At 38.5% G+C, this 19,170-nt stretch overlaps 2 protein-coding genes across 3 annotated transcripts in view; both read left to right on the forward strand.

The window, feature by feature from the left end:
* CRYZL1 (crystallin zeta like 1) overlaps nt 1-11,803 on the forward strand; it is a 48,559-nt gene extending 36,756 nt beyond the window's left edge. The window contains exons 4-10 of the mRNA XM_019626954.1: nt 2,781-2,914; nt 3,942-4,053; nt 6,313-6,411; nt 7,523-7,644; nt 8,500-8,605; nt 10,776-10,821; nt 11,324-11,803. Of these exons, the coding sequence (XP_019482499.1) occupies nt 2,781-2,914; nt 3,942-4,053; nt 6,313-6,411; nt 7,523-7,644; nt 8,500-8,605; nt 10,776-10,821; nt 11,324-11,423 (719 nt within the window). The 3' untranslated portion in view covers nt 11,424-11,803. The remainder of the gene's footprint in view (nt 1-2,780; nt 2,915-3,941; nt 4,054-6,312; nt 6,412-7,522; nt 7,645-8,499; nt 8,606-10,775; nt 10,822-11,323) is intronic.
* A 153-nt stretch (nt 11,804-11,956) lies between these two features.
* DONSON (DNA replication fork stabilization factor DONSON) overlaps nt 11,957-19,170 on the forward strand; it is a 29,113-nt gene continuing 21,899 nt past the window's right edge. For both annotated transcript variants that reach the window (XM_019626953.1, XM_019626952.1), the window contains exons 1-8: nt 11,957-12,815; nt 13,551-13,631; nt 14,746-14,949; nt 16,466-16,644; nt 17,205-17,383; nt 18,146-18,224; nt 18,341-18,445; nt 18,925-19,123. In XM_019626953.1, coding sequence (XP_019482498.1) covers nt 12,507-12,815; nt 13,551-13,631; nt 14,746-14,949; nt 16,466-16,644; nt 17,205-17,383; nt 18,146-18,224; nt 18,341-18,445; nt 18,925-19,123 — 1,335 coding nt within the window. In that variant the 5' untranslated portion in view covers nt 11,957-12,506. The remainder of the gene's footprint in view (nt 12,816-13,550; nt 13,632-14,745; nt 14,950-16,465; nt 16,645-17,204; nt 17,384-18,145; nt 18,225-18,340; nt 18,446-18,924; nt 19,124-19,170) is intronic.

The following is a 19,170-nucleotide window of genomic DNA, read 5'->3' on the forward strand; positions in this document are numbered from 1 at the left end:
AAAGCTCAGCACTAGTCACCTTCAGAGAAGTCTTCTTTCCTTAAACCAAAGAACTGGGTTCCAAACAGCTCCCCGCAAAACTGTCTTATTAATCCTGTTGCAGAACATTAAGGATAGAATTAAAAATTGTATAATTCTTCCAGTTCATTTGTGCTTTCAGTTTTCAAACCATTCTGTCAAATATAAAAATAATTTTGTTTTTCATTCAAACTTTAGCACACATTTTCAGCATTATTCCTTTGGACCCAGGGTAGAATGAACTGAAAGGATAATTCTTGGACTCTTACACACTGTTATTATTGATCCATAATTTCGTTAGTTCTTACAGCATAATAAACACTGTGGACACCTAACACAATAGCAAGGATCTTGACATTAAACCACATCTAACCATGCGATTTCAGAGCCTTTGCTATCTTAAATGTAGTTTTACATGTATTATTGTTAGCATTTTTTTTAAGGACCGCTTGCTTGATTTTTTAATAAAAATATAGGTAGTCCCAATTCCTTATGATGGAACATGCTCCCAAAACACTCTATGTAAGTAAATTGTGGGTAAATTGAACATGTCCAATTACAGTAGATGTACTTTAAGAGTCAGATATTCAAACGTATTAGCTATATGGCCTCAGACTAATTAATTGCTATTAAATGCCACTTAACAGACGGGGATATGTTCTGAGAAATGTGTTAGGCAATTTTGTTGTGTGAACATCATAGAGTGCACTTACACAAACCTAGATGGCATAGCCTACTACGCACCTGGGCTGTACAGTACAGCCTACTGCTCCTATATTACAAGCCTGTCCAGCCCATTGCTGTACAAAACAACATGAGATTAAATCAAGCACAAGAGAAAGTGATGCAGGCAAGAGGCCGTAAACACAAGATGTCTATGAGGCTGCAGCTGGCGTAACAGAATACTATTTTATAGCAAACTTTTTTTGTAAGTAGAAAGTATAGGAAATACATAAACCAGTAACAGTTTTTTATTATCATTATTCAGCATTATGTACTGTACATTACTGTGTATGCTATACTTTTATGTCACTGGCAGTGCAGTAGGATTGTTTGCACCAGCATCACCACAAACAGGGGAGTAATGCGTTCCATAAGACGTTAGGACAGCTAACGTTCCATAAGACGTTAGGAATTTTTCAGCTCCGTTATAATCTTACGGGATTATATGTGATCCCACTGTTGTATATGTGATCTGTTGTTTACAAACGTCGTTATGCAGCGCATGACTGTAATTACTCTGCTTAGTATGTTTTACTATTTTAATGCCTCGGTCAGAACATTTTCAACATGTATGTGCGGATGCTCGGCTTCCCCACTAGATGGCACTAGTTAGTTGGTAAAAGTAATGCTGACTGGTGCTACACCACCCCAGTCTTGCCATTAGAGGAAAAATATTTGAAAAAACTGGTAAAGACTATGAAAAGTGTTATAAAATTGACTTTAGGTAAAGTGAGAAAGGATTGCTTATACTGTGAAAAGATCACAATCAGTATACAACATAAAAACAAAATTAAAATTAAATATTAAATAATTAAACATGAGGAGCTCCTTGATGGTCAGATTCATAGAGCTCTTTAAACTATATTAGGAGTTGGCATTTTGTTTCAAATGCAGTGGAAAGCCATTGATAAATTGTAAGCATAGAAGTGTTAAGATGTTATTTATGTTTTTAAAAGATCATTCTGATAGTTCTGTTTTTCGAAGATACTGTTGAAGTGATTGAAAAGAGAAACCATAAAATTGAAAATAATATTTATAACACATAAGCAAGTGACTCATGTAGAATGTATAAAAATTTTATAATCGATAAGAAAAAGACAATACAATAGCAAAATTGATAAAACACTTGAACACTCGCTTCACAAAAGGAATTCCACATAGCCAACAAACACGGAAAGATCAGTAGTGAGGGAAAAGCAAATTAAAATCACAGTAAGAAACCATTACATACCCACATGATTGGTAAAAAATGTAGAATAATGCCAAGAGTTGACAAGGGTGTTGACAGCAACAAGAGCTCTAATGCGCTGCTACAGGAGAATAAAGTTATACAGCCACTTAGGAAATACGCAGTGAAGTGGAGGTAATACACGCTGGGACCTCAGATTTCCATTCCTAAGCCAATATCCTGGAGAAACCTTGTGCACCAGTGTAACACTATCTTGTCTACAAGAGCATGCTTAGTAACATTGTTTATAACTGCTGGAAACTGGAAACCACACAAGTGTTCTCAGCTGAAGAATGGATGGCCAAATGAAGGTGTTTTCCCATAGTGGAATGCTATAAAACAACAAAAATGATAGCACTACAGCCACATGTGCAAAAAAGGGTATGTCTTAAATGTTGAGCATAAAAAAGCAAGACACAAAAGAATGCATATGAGTACAATTCCATTTAGGTAAAGTTCAAAAACAGGCAAAACTATATTGTTTAGGACTGGATACTTGGTGATGAACTATGAAGGCAACTAAGAAATTAAGTTAGAAGAGTAGTGACTTCTACTGTCATTTATATCTCAGTTAAAAAAAAAAGAAAAAGAATGGTAGTGACCTTTGGTGGGAGAGACAGAGCTCCTGGGGTAAGAGGATTATGCATGGGCCAGAGTGGAAGCAGGGAAACCACACTTACTGTAGGTGAAAGGTAATGGAACAGAGGCTGGGACCAGGCCGGGGTGGGGGTGGGGGTGGAGAGAAGTCACTCCAGGAGGCCAGATGAACAGGACCTGCTAACGGATTGTTTTCTCCTGTTCTTTGTGATAGTTCACAAGCCAGAAAAAGTTACGTGGACAGAAGCTGCTGGAACCATTCGGGATGGAGTACGAGCCTACACAGCTCTGCATTATCTTTCTCATCTCTCTCCAGGAAAATCAGTGTTGATAATGGATGGAGCAAGTGTAGGTGCTAATAGTTTTGTTCAGAAATAGACCCAAACACAGTACACTTAGGAAACAGGCCATCCATTTGCCAGTGTAATTATCTGCCAATAGTTCATTCACTGATTTGTTTACCAAAGTCCCATTTTGTTAAAATAAGCAATAGGAGATAAAAGTTAGTGTGTTTATTCTTACTTTGAATCTGCTAGTACCTTAAAAAAACAAACAAGTAATGTTTTTCATGGCTGTTACACAAAGTCTGAAATAGCTTATGACGTCTGAAGCCATACCCCAGAACTCCCTACCAATTTTTTATCATGTCCTACACACTTGCACTTAACGTTAATAAGGTGTCGCATGTATAGGTGGATCATACAAGATCAAAAATGTCTTAATTTCAACATCTTAGGTGTATCGTCAAAAAAATAGTTTGACACTAAAAGCAAACACATAAAAACATTTTCTAAAGGTGTTACAAACTTAGGGTGAATTGCTAGTTTTATTTTCTTTCTGGCTGTTAATGAATTGATTTTCTTTGGAAAAAAGGCAGAATTGTCTTTAGCGGTGGCTTCGCCTGATGTCTAACATCAGGGCAGTGGTGGTTTTCTGAACGTACCCACAGGTCAGCAAAAGAAAGGATGGAGCTTTTGAAGTGCTGTGATCTCCCAACAGAGGTTGCTGGACCCACATATGTATAATAGTATAATTAGCTTAGTTCATGATGCTGACAAGGCCCAGAAGGCCCATTTTTCTTTTTCCAAGACCATATTTTTTAATGCAGCGCTCTATCCTCGAAATTATGTGCTCTGGTCAGATTGGGTGACAGCATGTGGCACAGCAGCATTCCCACCACCCCTTCTGAGGAAGAAAGTCAATCAAATGTTCCATTCTACGAAATTTGTCCATATTTTCTTTTTCTATCAGATAACATTTGAAAATCTATTAAAGTAGCACTAAAGCGTTACACTTTATTTAACAACCTATCAAGTAAATTAGACATGGCTTCCGCCCTGTATCTATAAACCTATTGTGTCTTTTTTCCACACAGGCACTTGGTGCGATTGCTATTCAGTTAGCGCACCATAGAGGAGCCAAAGTCATTGCAACAGCATGCAGCCTTGAAGACAAGCAGTACCTGGAAAGACTTAGGCCTACTATATGTGAGTAGTATTACTCAGCACAGACTTTAAAACATCAAATTTTGAAGGGACATCGCCTTAAAAATTATGCTTATAAAACAAAGTGCAAAATCCCAAGTGATAGTCACTTTTAAAATGCACTTAGTATCTGTGCTAAGTCCAAGTTTACTTAAGTGATAGTTTGTTTTTGTTTGTTTTGTTTTTTTATTTTATTGGGGAACAGCCATGGTCATTGGTTACACATTGCTTTCATGCTACAGTGGCATTGTTGACTCTTTTAGGCAGGGTGCAGCTCACAGTGGCCCATGCGGGGATCAAACTGGCAACCTTGGTGTTTTCAACACCACGCTCTAACCAACTAAGCTAACGAGTTACCCCCTACTTAAGTGATAGTTTTAGTTATTTGTTTTTTATTTAAATTTTTTGATACAGTTGTAAATGGAATTGTTTTTTAATTTCTCTTAGTGGTAGCTCATTATTGGTGTATAAAGAAAGCAACCCATTTCTCAGTATTCGTTTTATATCCTGCTACTTTACTGAGTTCATTTATCAGTTCTAATAATTTGGGGGGGACTCCTTAGGGTTCTCTATATATAGTATCATGTCATCTGCTAATTCTTTGTTTTTTAAACCTTCATTTTTCAATGTTTTTTCTTCTTTGCCCCATTGTTATCAACTTAGCCAAGTTTGAATTACGTGAACTTTGAAACAATTTAGATATACCTGATGCCTCTTTGGTTTTGGTCAATAAATCAATATGTTTCTGCATCACTTTGTATGTTTCTCATCCTGTCTTACCCAGTGATATACCTCTAAAGTTGTCTATTTTCTTTGATGTACTAGGAAGGGAAATGAGCTACGTACTTACACAGAAACACAGGTCAGATACAGTTTATGGTGAATAGACACGGTGAAGACTGGGGAGCCCTTGAAAAGATGGAACGTATCTGAACAGCAACAAAAAGAAAATAGAGATTGAAAAAATGAAATAGGAGAGGAGAAAGATAGAAACGGAATTTAATAGATGGGAGTTACAGAATTAACGTTGGCATTTAACAGATGAAGAGAAAAGAGTATGAGCAGAGTGTAACTGAAAGGAGGTAGGAAGGAAAGTAATGTTTATTGAGTGTTGATATGGGTGTAATCTCTAAGTCCTCAACAGCCCTGGGTTGGCTAACCGAGAAACAGCATCTCAGAGAATCTAACTAGCTTGTCCAAGGATACGCAACTAGAAGAGGGGCTGGAATGGCATTTGAACCTGTCTAGCATTAAAGTCCATGTTATTTCCATTGTTAAATTATGCTTCTGACAGAGATAACCAAGGCATGGAAGGATGGTTAAGGCAGGGGCTGGAGAAGGAGGAATAAAGGCAAAAAGGAAAAAGAAGAAATTGAAAATAGTTAAAAAAAAAATGTATGAACAGTATTGTTGAAGGGAAAGGTTTCTTATTACTAAATCTTGCCCTTCGCACGTGCTTCATTCAGTCCCCCTTCCCTCGTGTCATCCCCACCCCTCATCTCTGTCCCCCCGAATCTTAGATCACTATTGGACTACACCATAAACCTCACCAGTTCTCAGAGGGATTCTCTTTAAGGAGGTATTAAAAGATACAGAAATGAAATATAAACATGTGTCTTCATTTGCCAGTTCTGAGATTTCTATTTTAATTCTCTCATTGGCTTGTTTTGTTAATATAATACTTGAAAGCAACCAGTTAAAATTAGTTTAATTTTCACTAACTGTGCTAAAAATAGTCGTTTTTTTCCTTCAAGATTTTTCTTTGTTTTGGGGCACAAGTGCAGGGGATTTCTATGATTGAGGAAGGATTAAAACAGCCTCTAATAGAGAAGTATATCGCACAAAAATATTTTTGTTCTTTCTAACTCTAAATTCGATTAAATCTGAAAATACTTAAGAAATTATTTAATCTTTCAACCGGTATGTGTACCTCTGGGGTTTAGAGATTCCCAGTTCTGGCAATATATTCTATAGCTATAGAGAACAGTCCTCTGTTGTCAGCAGACCAGCCTTGGAACATGTTATCCACAAATGCATATATTTTATTTTATTGAATATACCCGTCCCGTCCTGTGAACTGATCTTTACCAATATTGGGTTAGATGAGAAAAAGGATCATTTGGATTCACTTAAGTGTTTGAACCACTTCATTCATTTCAGAGAACAGATATTTATTTGCTTTTCTTTTTTTCTTTTCCTCTGATTTGTTTGTGTTGATCACATAGAGAACAGTACAATTGCCTGACTTCCTGTTCTTTGCAGCCCGAGTGATTGATGTATCTAATGGGAAAGCCCACATTGCTGAAAGCTGTTTAGAAGAAACAGGTGGCCTGGGAGTAGATATTGTCCTAGATGCTGGAGGTGGGTACTTCACTAAATCAGTAGTCTGTGTAATTTTTTTTAGTGTGATGAATTTTAGGAAAAAGATATATAACCAGGGGATAATTTTTAGCATATTTATTAAATTGATGTTTCGTTTTGGGTTTTGGGGTTTTTTTTCTATTTAAATTGGAGCTTCTTCATTTTATTTCCATTGTAAACAGTCTGGAAGAGAGAACATGCTTGATTTTTAAAGTATAAGCTTTAGAGTTTAAACATCTGTACAGGAATCTACAAACAGTGGTTCCCACATGATACACATTCATTCAAGTCTCAGCCAGATGCTTATTCAATCAATTGTGCTACGTCTGGCCCTCTATTGGATGGTTGACTTCTGCAGTCTCTATTTCGAAAACACACAGAATTTTGTTGAGTTTTTCACCTTCGTGAACTTTTATAGTTTAACAAATATCTATCTAACATCTAATTTGTAAACACTTAGGTCATGCCATATCACCTCAAGGATAGGTTTCACAAGCCTGCAAAAGCATTCTATTTATACTTTGTTCAGATTTATTTTCTATCATGAGAATCATAGGTGAATACAGCTATACATGGCCATCTTATATGGTTTTTTTTAACCAGTATTTTCAAGATTTGAAATTAACTCAGATCTTTCAGTGGAAGCGAATGTATACGAATGTATACTTCATTAACTTTTCAAGTGGACATTTCAATAATTATGTCAAAGTGTGACTGTCTTGAGTCTATGAGTTCCTTAATCAGAAGTCAACTTTTCCCAAAGTATTGGGCTACCGATGTTACAATTAAAACTCTCAGGCTTAGTGTTACATTGTATTACCTTGCCTGGTTTTCAAATGAAAATAGATTTTTTATCTTTAGTTATTACACTTATAATTGAATCTAGAGTAAATTTTATGACCAGTTTTAATGCAAAAAGTATATTTTAGGATGTCTGAATACATTGTGTTGACTTTTTCTGAGAAAAAACTGCTTCCTCATGCCTACATTAAAGAACAAAGAGAACTTATTTGAAGAATAAATTTTTGTCAGATGACTAAAATATATTTCTCCTCCCTCTCCTCCCCTCCCTCTCTCTCTCTCTCAACCTCTCTCAACTATTCCCCCTAAGTGAGATTATATAGTAAAGATGATGAACCAGATTTAAAATTACAACTACTTCCACATAAACATGATATCATCACACTGCTTGGTGTCGGAGGCCACTGGGTAACAACAGAAGAAAACCTGCAGGTATTATCAGAAACAGTAAAGCATTACTATTACACCAAAAGGATATAATTACCAAAGAATAATGCCTAAGTCTTTTGGGGCAAGATATCGCTAAATTAGTGTAAATTGTAAATTATACCCTGTATAATATATAGGTTTTTTTATTTTATTTTTTTTTACTTTAACTATATGTTGGCCAAAATGTTGAAGTGGTGCCTAATAGAGGAGTTCATTTAACTTTTATTTAGTGGTTTGGAAGTAGTGACTTCTGAATTTAATAGTATTTCAAATAGGATTTTTTTCTTAATAACAAACATTACTGACATATATATAGTTGGCAAAATACTGCTATATAAAATTACTACAATTTCCAAATTATTCAGATTGGAATGTATTATATATGTGTACATACACGTTGTTTCCCCACGTTATATTTCTTAAATATTTTTATTATTGTTGATATGCAGACACCATAGTTTTCATATAGCAATCTTCATTCATTTTCCAGCAGCCTCATGAAAATGGTAAGTAGCAGCCAGAAATCTCTCTCTCTCTCTCTCTCTCTCTCTCTCTCTCTCTCTCTCTCTCTCTCACACACACACACACACACACACACACACACGTACACGCATACACTCTACTACTCTATCAGCAAGATTCTAGATTGGCCTTGCACCTGACCTTGCTGTTTCATCATTTTGGACAATGAAATGCAAAAGAAAACATGGTTTACATATCGTTATTAAAGCTTCTGTGCTGACTGTTTGTGATGTGTGTATTATTTAATCTGTGTAGAAGTTTTCCTGGCTTAAGATTCACGCCATCTTTCTGCTGTTAAACTCAGTAACTGATCAGTCTTTGTGCATTCTGTCCAAGTTGGATCCTCCCGATAGCTACTGCCTTTTCCTCAAGGGAGCAACGGTGGCTTTCCTGAATGATGAAGTTTGGAACTTGTCAAATGTACAACAAGGAAAATATCTCTATATCCTTTTTTTCTACTGACTTGAGTTTGAAATTTACCCTGTACTGTCATCATTAAGTTCTTTAATACTGGTAATAACGAACAGCAGCTAACTTTCATTAAGCATGTTAAACAACGTTCCAGGTGCTTTGTAGGTATTAATTTATTTAAACATTAAAACCACCCTATGAGGTATAAGTATTGTTATTATGCCTATTTCACAGGTGAAGGAACTGAAGCAGAGAAAGATTAATAATACATGCCCAAGGATGCAGCTCTCGCAAGTGGCAGGACAGAATCACACCCAGGGAGTCGTGCTCATTTCCGAATGGCAGATAAACCATGAGTTACATGGAAGATTTTGGTTTGTTTTTAACCTGGCATTCTGGAAATGACACGTCACCTTGGGAAGCTGCATTCTTACTCTTACAACGGTGCCCTTGTGCAAAACTTTCTGGAAGACTTTTATTGAAATTAAAGAGTTCGTGGGGCATTTTTAAGAATATCACTGCTAGGAAATCTTCACCAATGAAGATGAGTTTGATTTTTTTTTTTTTTAAATGGAAGTCATTCAGAGGCAAGTCTGGTAAAGGAAGCCATATCATTCCAGTTTGGGTAAAAGTAATAAAAAGTTCTCTTAAGAATATGAAAGCACATCCAAAAGAAAGGTCCAAGCCTTTTAGAACAAGGTCAACTTAAAAATAAAACTTTTATTTCTAAGATGGCTGTTTTGAAAGCAGCTGCAGTTGGTAAAATTTTTAACATATTGGATAAAAAAATAAGTTCTCATTACATAATAGAGTATACTTGTATGTGAAAAAATGGCCTTACACTTGTCTCCACTGAATACCTTATTTTTGTTAAACGTGTGTCGTTAGATACGCGTATGAGTGCTATGTATACAGGCCAGTCTCCAGGAGCAATGACAGACTGAATGCAGAGCCTTCAAATAGCATTTCATTCATATACTGTGTATGTTGAGCTTTCAAGAGTACATTTCAGAAACCAGAAAAATCCCCTTAATGTAGCAAGTGTACGAGATTAAAGTATTTCTGATTAAATACTTTCCTATTAAATTTAGAAAATAAAATTTTTAACTTTCTAGAAGAATTTGTTTTAAATTTCCGTTCAAAGCAACTTAAATGTCCAATTAGCACTGTAATGATCAAGAATACCATGGGACATTAGCAATAGAACACACAATGAAGTAACAGCATGTTTTGAATCTTACATGTGGAGCTAGGCTGGGCTGCTTTGCTTATGTTGCTTAACTTAATTCTCTCAACTGCCCTCCCTTCCCCGCCACAAGATGATTTTAACCTATTTGACAAACCCATGGACCATGTTGAAAGATGACATGTTTATATGAAATGATGTTCAATTTTCAGAAATCTCAAATATACATACACACACTTAAACATACTGTTGGCAATTTCATTAACAAAAGTAGAAAGAATTTACAGTATGAATAAGTGAATCAGTATTCTTTAGGTCCTTTTAAAAAAGATTTAAAATGTCTTATGTTCATATTTTCTAATTTACGTTTTCTACAGTCCTGCATCAGACTTTTGCCCTCACTTGTGCAAACCCTCCTCAGTCAGTTCACACATTGAGCCAATTGCTGCTTGTGACTTAACAGTTCTCCTGCCAGTTGTGAGACTGTACGCCATAAATGGTTCTCCAGCTCTAGCAATTACAAAGACTCTCAATTCTGATTTCAATTAATGACTAGATTTTTTTTCATTTTAGTTTTGATTCTCTTGGTGACACACCACACACAATTTAACTTCCCCGCACTCAAATTTTATGTCTGTAGCCATTAGTAAATAAATGTGCACCTAAAGTAAGAGAGAGACGTGCTAAAATTGTTTTTAACTTATTGAAAATAACGTAGGTAGTGCTAAAGTGAAAAAACCTGACACCAATCCATTATCATCCATTTGGGATAACACTAGTTACTACTTCGGGCAGGCATTAGGCTTCTTTCATCACTTGTTCTCTATTCCACATATCCCCTTTTTAGAGGTAAACTTGACAGCTTACAGAATTTCTGTAACTTAGATTTTGAATTTCTGAGATTGCTAAACATAAAGAAAAAACAAGTAGCCTGTCTAGCATCTTGTACTAACTGAATGGTTTTGTTTAATCGTCTTATCTTTTACATTGCCACCTTAACAATCCTTCCAGCCACGTATCTTGAAAGATGTGATGGAGAAGTTATCAACTGGTGTTTTTAGGTATGCTAAGTAACCAAACGATCGTGTTTATTTTTCTCTTCTCAAGGAGATAAGGCAGGCATTTCTATTTTTGTTTCAGCTTTCACAGAACACCTATTGCCTCTATATTTTATTATTTGGGTTAGATAAATAACCACTCCTTAATATTTCTCAAAGTGTATCTTGTGACAGACCAGTAAGTATTCCCTAAGACAGAAGTGGCTCCTGAGTTTTCCTTACTCCATTCTGTACCGTCTCACCCTTTACTTTTTCTCATCACCCCTCCGAAAACAACTTGAAATAACCCATAGCTTGAGAACAAGAAAAAGTACGTTTTTTAAAAGATGGATCTGCTTATCAAAAAAGAGGGAGTGGAAACATTAGGTATTTTCGCCTTCAAAATTTAACCACTGTGGAAATACTAATAGACAACTTGGTATTTAAAGTAATACAGTTGAACTCTAGCAATTGTCAACTACCATCCTGTGTCTTCTACTCAACTAATAATTTCATTCTTCCTCAGGCCTCAGTTGGATGAACCCATTCCACTATATGAAGCGAAAGTTTCTATGGAAGTTGTTCAGAAAAATCAAGGAAGAAAAAAGCAAGTTGTTCAATTTTAATTTTGTTCTTTCTCAGACCTCAATTGAATGAATCCATTCCAGTATTTGAAGCCAGTTGCCTTGGAAATTGTTCAGAAAAGTCAAGGAAGATAAAAGCAAGTTGTTCCATTTTTAAGCATGATTTCCTGCTATCTGAGACAAGATGTTCAGAGTTATTTCAAGTATTTAAAAAGTATTTGAAAAATTACTGTACAAACGGCCAAGACAGTTCTATAACATCTAAAGGGAATATTCTGAAAACCTTTTGTTATTGTTTTTATGTATTTGCCTCCGTTATAAAATTTTTCCTACGAAGAAAACTGCTTTTAGCAAAAGAAACGCTACTCTTGATAAAGCTGATTCGTTTTTGGTATGTTAAAATAACGTTACTTTTATGTCAACTCCATTCTCAGCACCTTCCTTCCTTAACAAGCCTTTGCTGGCGCAATTGAATCTTTTGAGTATATTTTCAAGTCTAGTCCATAGACACTTAAAATTTTTTTCAAATATTCACTTCAGGGTTTTCTCAGGATCAAACGGGATCGACAGAGTAACTCGCCAGCAGCAGCTGCAGTGTTTGCGTGGAGGGCTGCGGTGGCGATGCTTGGGGAGGGGAACGGGAGGCTGCGCTGTATCCCCATCAGGGTTCTCTATTTGGGGATAGGGAGAAGAGACCCAGGCCCCTCTCGCCATCTCTGGACGTCGCCACTGCCCTCTAAGCCTATCGAAGCAGCAGCTCGAGTGTGACGTTTCCTTTTCATCCAGCCACCATTCCCCGGGCTCATCACACCCCTGCTGCGGATTTAAATAGCTATTTTGGGGCCCAACGGGAGTGCCGACCAGTACCCTGGATCGCGTGCTTCCCAGCCAGTTAGCACCCGGCGACCCGACGATGGCCAAGGTCCCGGCAGGAGCGCCAGCGCAGCGTCTCGGGCACCAACAGAGAGCCGCAGCGGCGGCTTCGCGGAAACGCAGCCGGGGGCGGGGCCTCACGAGAAGCCCACAGCGCACGCGCCGCGCGGCGCCTCGGGGGCGGTGCCGGCGCGCGCGGGAAGCGCCTGCGGGGTGGCTGGCCAGCCTGCCTGTTCGCCTCCGCCGCTCATCATGGCCTTTTCGGTTCCCGGCTACTCGCCCAGTTTCAAAAAGCCGCCTGAGACTTTACGGCTCCGACGGAAGAGGGCCCGGGGCCTTGGGGCCGCCCTCCCGACCCGGGAGCGGCCCGAGCCGGCGCCCCGCCGCGCTGCCCTGGCGGCCGGGCTGTCACTCCGCCCCTTCCCGGCGGCGGCAGGCAGTGGCGGCGGTGGCCCGGCCACAGCCGGGAGGAACCCCTTCGCCTGCCTAGACAACCGGCCGCGGGGGGCCGCGGAGTCCCCCGACGGGCCGCCCCGGGGCCCGCAGGAGGCGCCGAGCCGGGTGAGTGTCTTGGTGCTTGGCGGCCGAGTGGCTGACTTGGCTGTGAATTCGGGATGGCAAGTTCTCGCGTTGGAGGAGGGAAACGGGCGCGAAGCGTGCCGACCGCCCGCGGCCTCGGAGCCCTGGGCACTGGGAGTGGCTGCTGTGACAGGTGGAGTGCGCTCCGCGAGCTGCCGCGGGACGTGCCGGGCGACAGGGTCGGGCCGGCCTGCCCTGAGGACGGCGAAGAGCACTAGGGTGCGCGCCCCCCGCAGTCCAGCCCGGTGCCCGGGTCGGAATTTGGGCAGCAGCCCTCGTGGGGGGTTAGAAATCAGTGGGAAGATAGCTCGGAAAATCCTACAACAGCTCTCACCCTGAAAGGGCGGGGAAATAGCAAGACTGTCTCCCTGAGTGATTCCGAGCCTCCTCCCCTCACGCGCTCAAAATTATCCTGGGGATGGAGAAATGTCGAGGATTCTTGGGCTCAGAATTTACTAGAATTTGTCTTACCTCAAAGCCTTTTGATTTGGGATTCATAAATCAGTATTAGATGTGCAAATCACTGGCTCCCCCCCCCCAATTTTAATAGTAAAATTAAAGCACAAAACTGAAACAAAACACGGATGTACAGTTTTGGGTGCATGTGAATTCCTGCACTTCCATTTATTGAGAAACGTGTATGCCAGTGAGGCTCTGTACGTATTTAAAGCAAACGCTAGCATCATTTACGATTTAAAAAGTATTTTTTAACCTCAGTTTTTAGATTCTAATCAAGAAAACGATTTGCTATGGGAAGAGAAGTTTCCTGAAAGAACAGCCGTTAATGAATTACTCCAGGTAATACTTTTTAAATGTCATTAGAATGTATATTCTTAGATTTTAAATTCATACTTCTCAGAAACATTTTACCTGGAAAATTGTTTCACAGAGAGCCCTGCGTGAGCAATCATCTCTGCCAGGGTTGAAAAGATGTCATCAGCCATGGTCAAGAATTTTGTATGGTGTAGTAATGATGTTTATAATGGCACCAACACTAAAGGCAGCATAGATGCGGATTTTCCTTCACCTCCCAACAGTTTGTGACACTCCTGTGGATAGTGACAACTCCTGCTCATCACTAGGAGCCAGCCCCTTCAGGCTCAGCTGCTTTTTCAACTTAGTTTTTCACTGAATCTTCAGACCACATCCCCAAATTACCTCCACAGAGTGTGGTGTATCACTGGACCTTCCTGACACCACCACCACCACCCACCCACCCACACACACACTGTCTCACACTCTTGAATCCATTTCCCAGATATTTCTTTTGTGATAGTTTAACAAACGCGTAGTTTGTTCTGTTATAATAGGAGCCCACTAGAAGACCCAAGACCCAGTCTCCCTTCCTTGTAAATAAATGGCCTTCACAGAGTCTATTGGAAATAGTTCCCCTTTTCTTGTTATTTTTTTGTTCTGTCATCTGAAAGAATCATTGTAATGTGGGAAATATTGTTAAATATGTTCTCTAAGAGCCCTACCTAAGTTATCTGCAGGAGCAGCTTAGTCCTGGTTTCAGAGTTTTAGAGGCTTAAAGGGTGCTTTTTAAGGTACTTGGAAGATTTCTGCTTTGATAGCAATATTAATAGTATATTTTATTTTATTATGATCATGAAAAGAGCACATGCCTCCTGTAACTAAACTATATAGAACTACATAAACAAAAAGTAAAATCTGCACCTCCACCACCACCACCCTCAACAAAAAATCCCACTCTCCAGAGATAACCGTTAACAGTTGAATGTAGCTCTTTCCAGACTTTTTCACAGTGTGTAGTATATTTTCTGTTATTTATTATACATTTCCTAAATATTTGACATTTCAATGATCATGAGTATGTTAGTTGATGAAATCTGTAGATTAAAGGTTTTTTCTTGGTATTCTACTAATTTTTGTGTTCTTTGTTTTCTAAAAGACTTCACACGTATCATTCTCCGAATCTGATATCCCATCCTCAGAAAGTACTGAGTTACCTGTGGACTGGAGTATTAAAACTCGACTCCTTTTCACCTCTTCTCAACCCTTTACCTGGGCAGATCATTTGAAAGCACAGGAAGAGGCTCAAGGTGTCATCCAGCATTGTAGGGCAACAGAAGTTACTTTGCCTCGAAGTATACAGGTAAGAAAACAATAGCTGTTTTAAAGTAACACATTAAATGTAAAATTTACTTCTTTGCAAAATATCAGAAATATGTCCTTTCATTAAGTTTTTTTTCTGATTTTTTTTTTAATTGGGGAATTGGGGGGATGGGAACAGCGGTGGGGAATTGGGGGAAGGGAAACAGACAAGTTGCTGTCCTTTTGTTCTTCAGTCTAGTTGTGGAGGACGCTGCTTCACTGGCCCAATTTGTCAACATCATTGCGCTCTTCCCAGGCGAGGCATATCAGTCACCGGCTTCTAGACGGCTGCTCACGCTGGCTGCTGGCTACACATGGTAGCCCATGGCAACCCACTGCCACAGGGACTGCAGCCTACGCCGTCGCCGGCGACTCACCGCAGCCCTGCTCCAGGTTGAGCTGTTGTTCAGCATCTTAGCCGTGGAGGGCAGTGTCACTGGCCCTCATATGTGGGATCCGATCCGGGGCCCTCTGGCGTCCCAAGCCAGTTCTTAAGCATCACGCCACTCAGCCGGCCCTTTTTTCTGATATTTAAAGACACAAGGACTTAGCAGTTTTGTATTTCCCAAATGGTGCTTTCATAAAATTATTTTAATCAGATTCAGTAACTGCTCATTAAATTTAGAGACCTGTCCTGAGAAATGGTCAGTGTTGCAGGGAGACATTGTTTGAACTAAACCATTCTTTTTAAAAGACTTTTGAGAAAGAAAATAAAAGGAAAAGAAATAAAAAGCATTTGAGGAGTCAGATTGCAAAGGCAGATTGGTTGTTTTACTGATTTTCTGATATACTGTATATTCTTTTAAATGCACTAACTCCTGCTATCTGGATGATGGTCTGTTGTAAATTTAGTAGAGTTAATGAGTTCTAGATTGTCTTTAGAGAAATGTAATAGCATTGCTTTCAAGCTGCTAGTCAACTCAAACTGGGTTAAAAGGGATTAGCTGAAAGAGGCCTTGGTACATCTTTTTCAATAAATTGATCAGGATGATTTGTGATTTGCATTGTCCTTGTTTACTAGCTGCATTTTTTTTTTTTTTATAGCTGAGCTATCCTGCCACCTGTTGGCAGCTCAGCTCGGGCCAGGACTCGAACCACTGTTGCTCAGAGCTCAAGCTCTTGAGCGAGCTCTTAACCAACTGAGCCACTCCGCTGGCCCTTTACTGGCTGCTTTAGAAACAGTGTTGTGAGAGGTGCGCAATTGAATGTAGTGTTACCTACACACCCACCCTACCCTCATGATGAAAAAGATCGGTATTGTTCTCTAGGAGACAGTAGACCGTTCCTGTCTATGCTCAGGAGTTCCTTCTGGTATATGGCTTAACAGATTGTCATTGCTGGCAAGAAAGGTTTTCCCAAACAAGCATAAACTACATTTTAGCCCCTATAACAGTTATTAACACTTCGTTGCTATAGGAAGCAGTAAAGATAAGTGTTTATCTTAAATAGCAGTGTCTTTTTAATGAAATGTTATACTTCTGATGGGGCAAAAATTGTCCAATATCTCTGGATTTTAGGATCCCAAACTCTCCACTGAGCTTCGTGGTGCCTTCCAACAGAGCCTTATCTATTGGCTCCACCCTGCCTTTCCTTGGCTGTCAATGTTCCCTCGTATTGGAGCTGATAGAAAAATGGCTGGAAAGACAAATCCTTGGTCGAATGATGAAACCCTGCAACACATTTTAATGAGTGACTGGTAAGATCAGTAAAAACTTGTGGAACCCAGTAGTGAATTTTCATTTTGGCAGTGTTCTCTCCTTATTTTATTTATGACGTGGAAATGTATAGTGATAAAAGGATCTCTGTGTCCTGAATTGTTTTACTTAAACTGTTAACCAACATTTAAATTGTTTACTTTAGCTCTTATTCACTCTTTATGCAATTGTGCAATGTATGTGTTTCATAAATATAATATAGACGTAATTCTTTACTTGTCAGTGGCTGCTTCCTTTCTCAGCAGAAGCTGCTTCAGAGAATGTCAGCAACTAATTATTAATTAAATTTTGTTTAAAGAAAAAATGGTTAGTGTTTAAGTGGTAAACACTTTGTTTAAGTATCTAGAAGTCACCAGTGAGTCCCATGACCAGTTTTAGTTCTTTAAAAGCCAAGTTGCATGTAATGGCAAAAATTCAAACCATTATCTGTAATATTTATGTTGTGTTTTAAATCCGGTATCAAACTGAATTATACAAAATTAAATTTTAGATGTTGAGTTAAAGGTTTATTAATACCTAAAGAACATGTTTTGCTTCATAGGTCTGTGAGCTTCACTTCACTATATAATCTGCTGAAGACAAAACTTTGCCCCTATTTCTACGTTTGTACCTATCAGTTTACTGTCCTGTTCCGTGCCGCAGGATTAGCAGGAAATGATGTAATCACAGCTCTCATATCTCCTACAACTAGAGGTATAAGAGAAGCTATGAAAAATGAAGGTAAAACTATAGGTTAAAATGAGAATACCACACTATATAATCAGTGCTTTTCTTGAAAGTTAAAAGTTGAATTATTTTTTACAAGTTGAATTATCTTTTACCAGTTTTATCTAAATGAAAATTTTTTTTCATTTGATTTCTTTTTAGCAATTATTTATGCTATCCCTTATACATAGCTTTAAGTTAATGGTGTTCCCTTCACTGTTTTCTAAACACGTATTGGGTCAGAAAGTCTGAATATGTATACTCCTGTTGTAATTATAGTACAAATTATCTACCCCTTTTAATAAGTTTTCAAACTGGGTTAAACCATTATTGGATTATAAAATCTATTCAGTGGGTTCAATCAGCACTTTTTTTTTTTTTACCTGAGCCATCCTGCCACCTGTTGGCTGCTCAGCGGCAGCTCAGCTTGGGCTGCGAATCGAACCGGCGACCCTGTTGCTCAGAGTTTACACTCTTGAGCCAGCTCTTATCCTAACTGAACCACTCGGCCGGCCCTCAATCAGCACTTTTAAAAAATGAAATAGAGTAAAATATACTTTATGAAAGACTACCACATGTAGTGAGAGTATTATTCCCTAAACCTTTTGTTTCACCGAGAAATGGGTGTGTTATGGGCTACTGTTAAGAAAGCTTGAAAACTACTGACTTAACACATCAAGTGTGAAGACTCACATTTCAAATTTTGTACTCTCTAAAAATAGGGCACACCTGTTAAATTCTTTTAAATTATATTACAGAAATTTTTTTCTCATATAGGTATTGAATTTTCTCTGCCTTTGATAAAAGAAAATGGCCATGAGAAGAAAGTATCTGGAACAAGCTTGGGACATGGAGAGTATGTGATTATAATAACCTTTTACATCATCCATTGATTTATGGATTCAGTGGAATAGTTTTATAGAGGAAACAGCTTTATGAAATGGGAACTCTTAACTGTTAACAATTTTTTAGGGAGCAAGCAATCAGTGATGAGGATGAAGAAGAAAGTTTTTCCTGGCTGGAAGAGATGGGTGTGCAAGATAAAATTAAAAAACCAGACATACTGTCTATCAAGCTGTATCCTTTTCATTTGCTGTTAACTAGAATTGATATTTATTAAGTTAGTGAATAATGTAATACTGACTGGCAGGTTTATTTGACCATAATCTTAAATTATCTTAGGATCATATTAAAACTAATTCTCTATCATGACATTAAATAACAAACCCCTAAGTACCAATAAACTATGAACAATTATTAAGCTATCTTTTTGAAAGTGAAAACATTCCATTTTGGGTTAAGTTTTTGAAGGAACAGAATGCATTTTTGACTAGGGAAGAAATTAGTTTTTGTTAGGTGTCAATTTCTAGCAAATTCAGATCAAAGAAAAAGGATTTGATTTAAACCGATGCTTTAAAATTGCAGTGATGGGGTAGCAACAGCATTTCCTGTTTGGAATGGGGAAAAGAGAGTCTCACATGACTCAGAATCAAAATAACTGCTTTTCCTATTGGTGTGAGGTTTGCATTAGCAATTTCCTTGATGGTGATCTTCAGGCGTAAAGAGAAACATGAAGTACAAATGGATCACAGACCGGAGTCTGTTGTGCTGGTGAAGGGAACGAATACCTTTACATTGCTGAATTTTTTGATCAACTGTAAGAGTTTAGTTGCTACTTCAGGTCCACAGGCAGGACTTCCACCAACCCTCCTATCCCCGATAGCTTTCCGAGGTGCCACAATGCAAATGCTTAAGGTAATAAAAAGAAAAAAAAATTATATACTAATCCTTTTTTTTTTTTT

The sequence above is a fragment of the Hipposideros armiger genome, unplaced genomic scaffold, assembly GCF_001890085.2.
Source record: "Hipposideros armiger isolate ML-2016 unplaced genomic scaffold, ASM189008v1 scaffold_695, whole genome shotgun sequence".
NCBI lineage: Eukaryota > Metazoa > Chordata > Mammalia > Chiroptera > Hipposideridae > Hipposideros > Hipposideros armiger.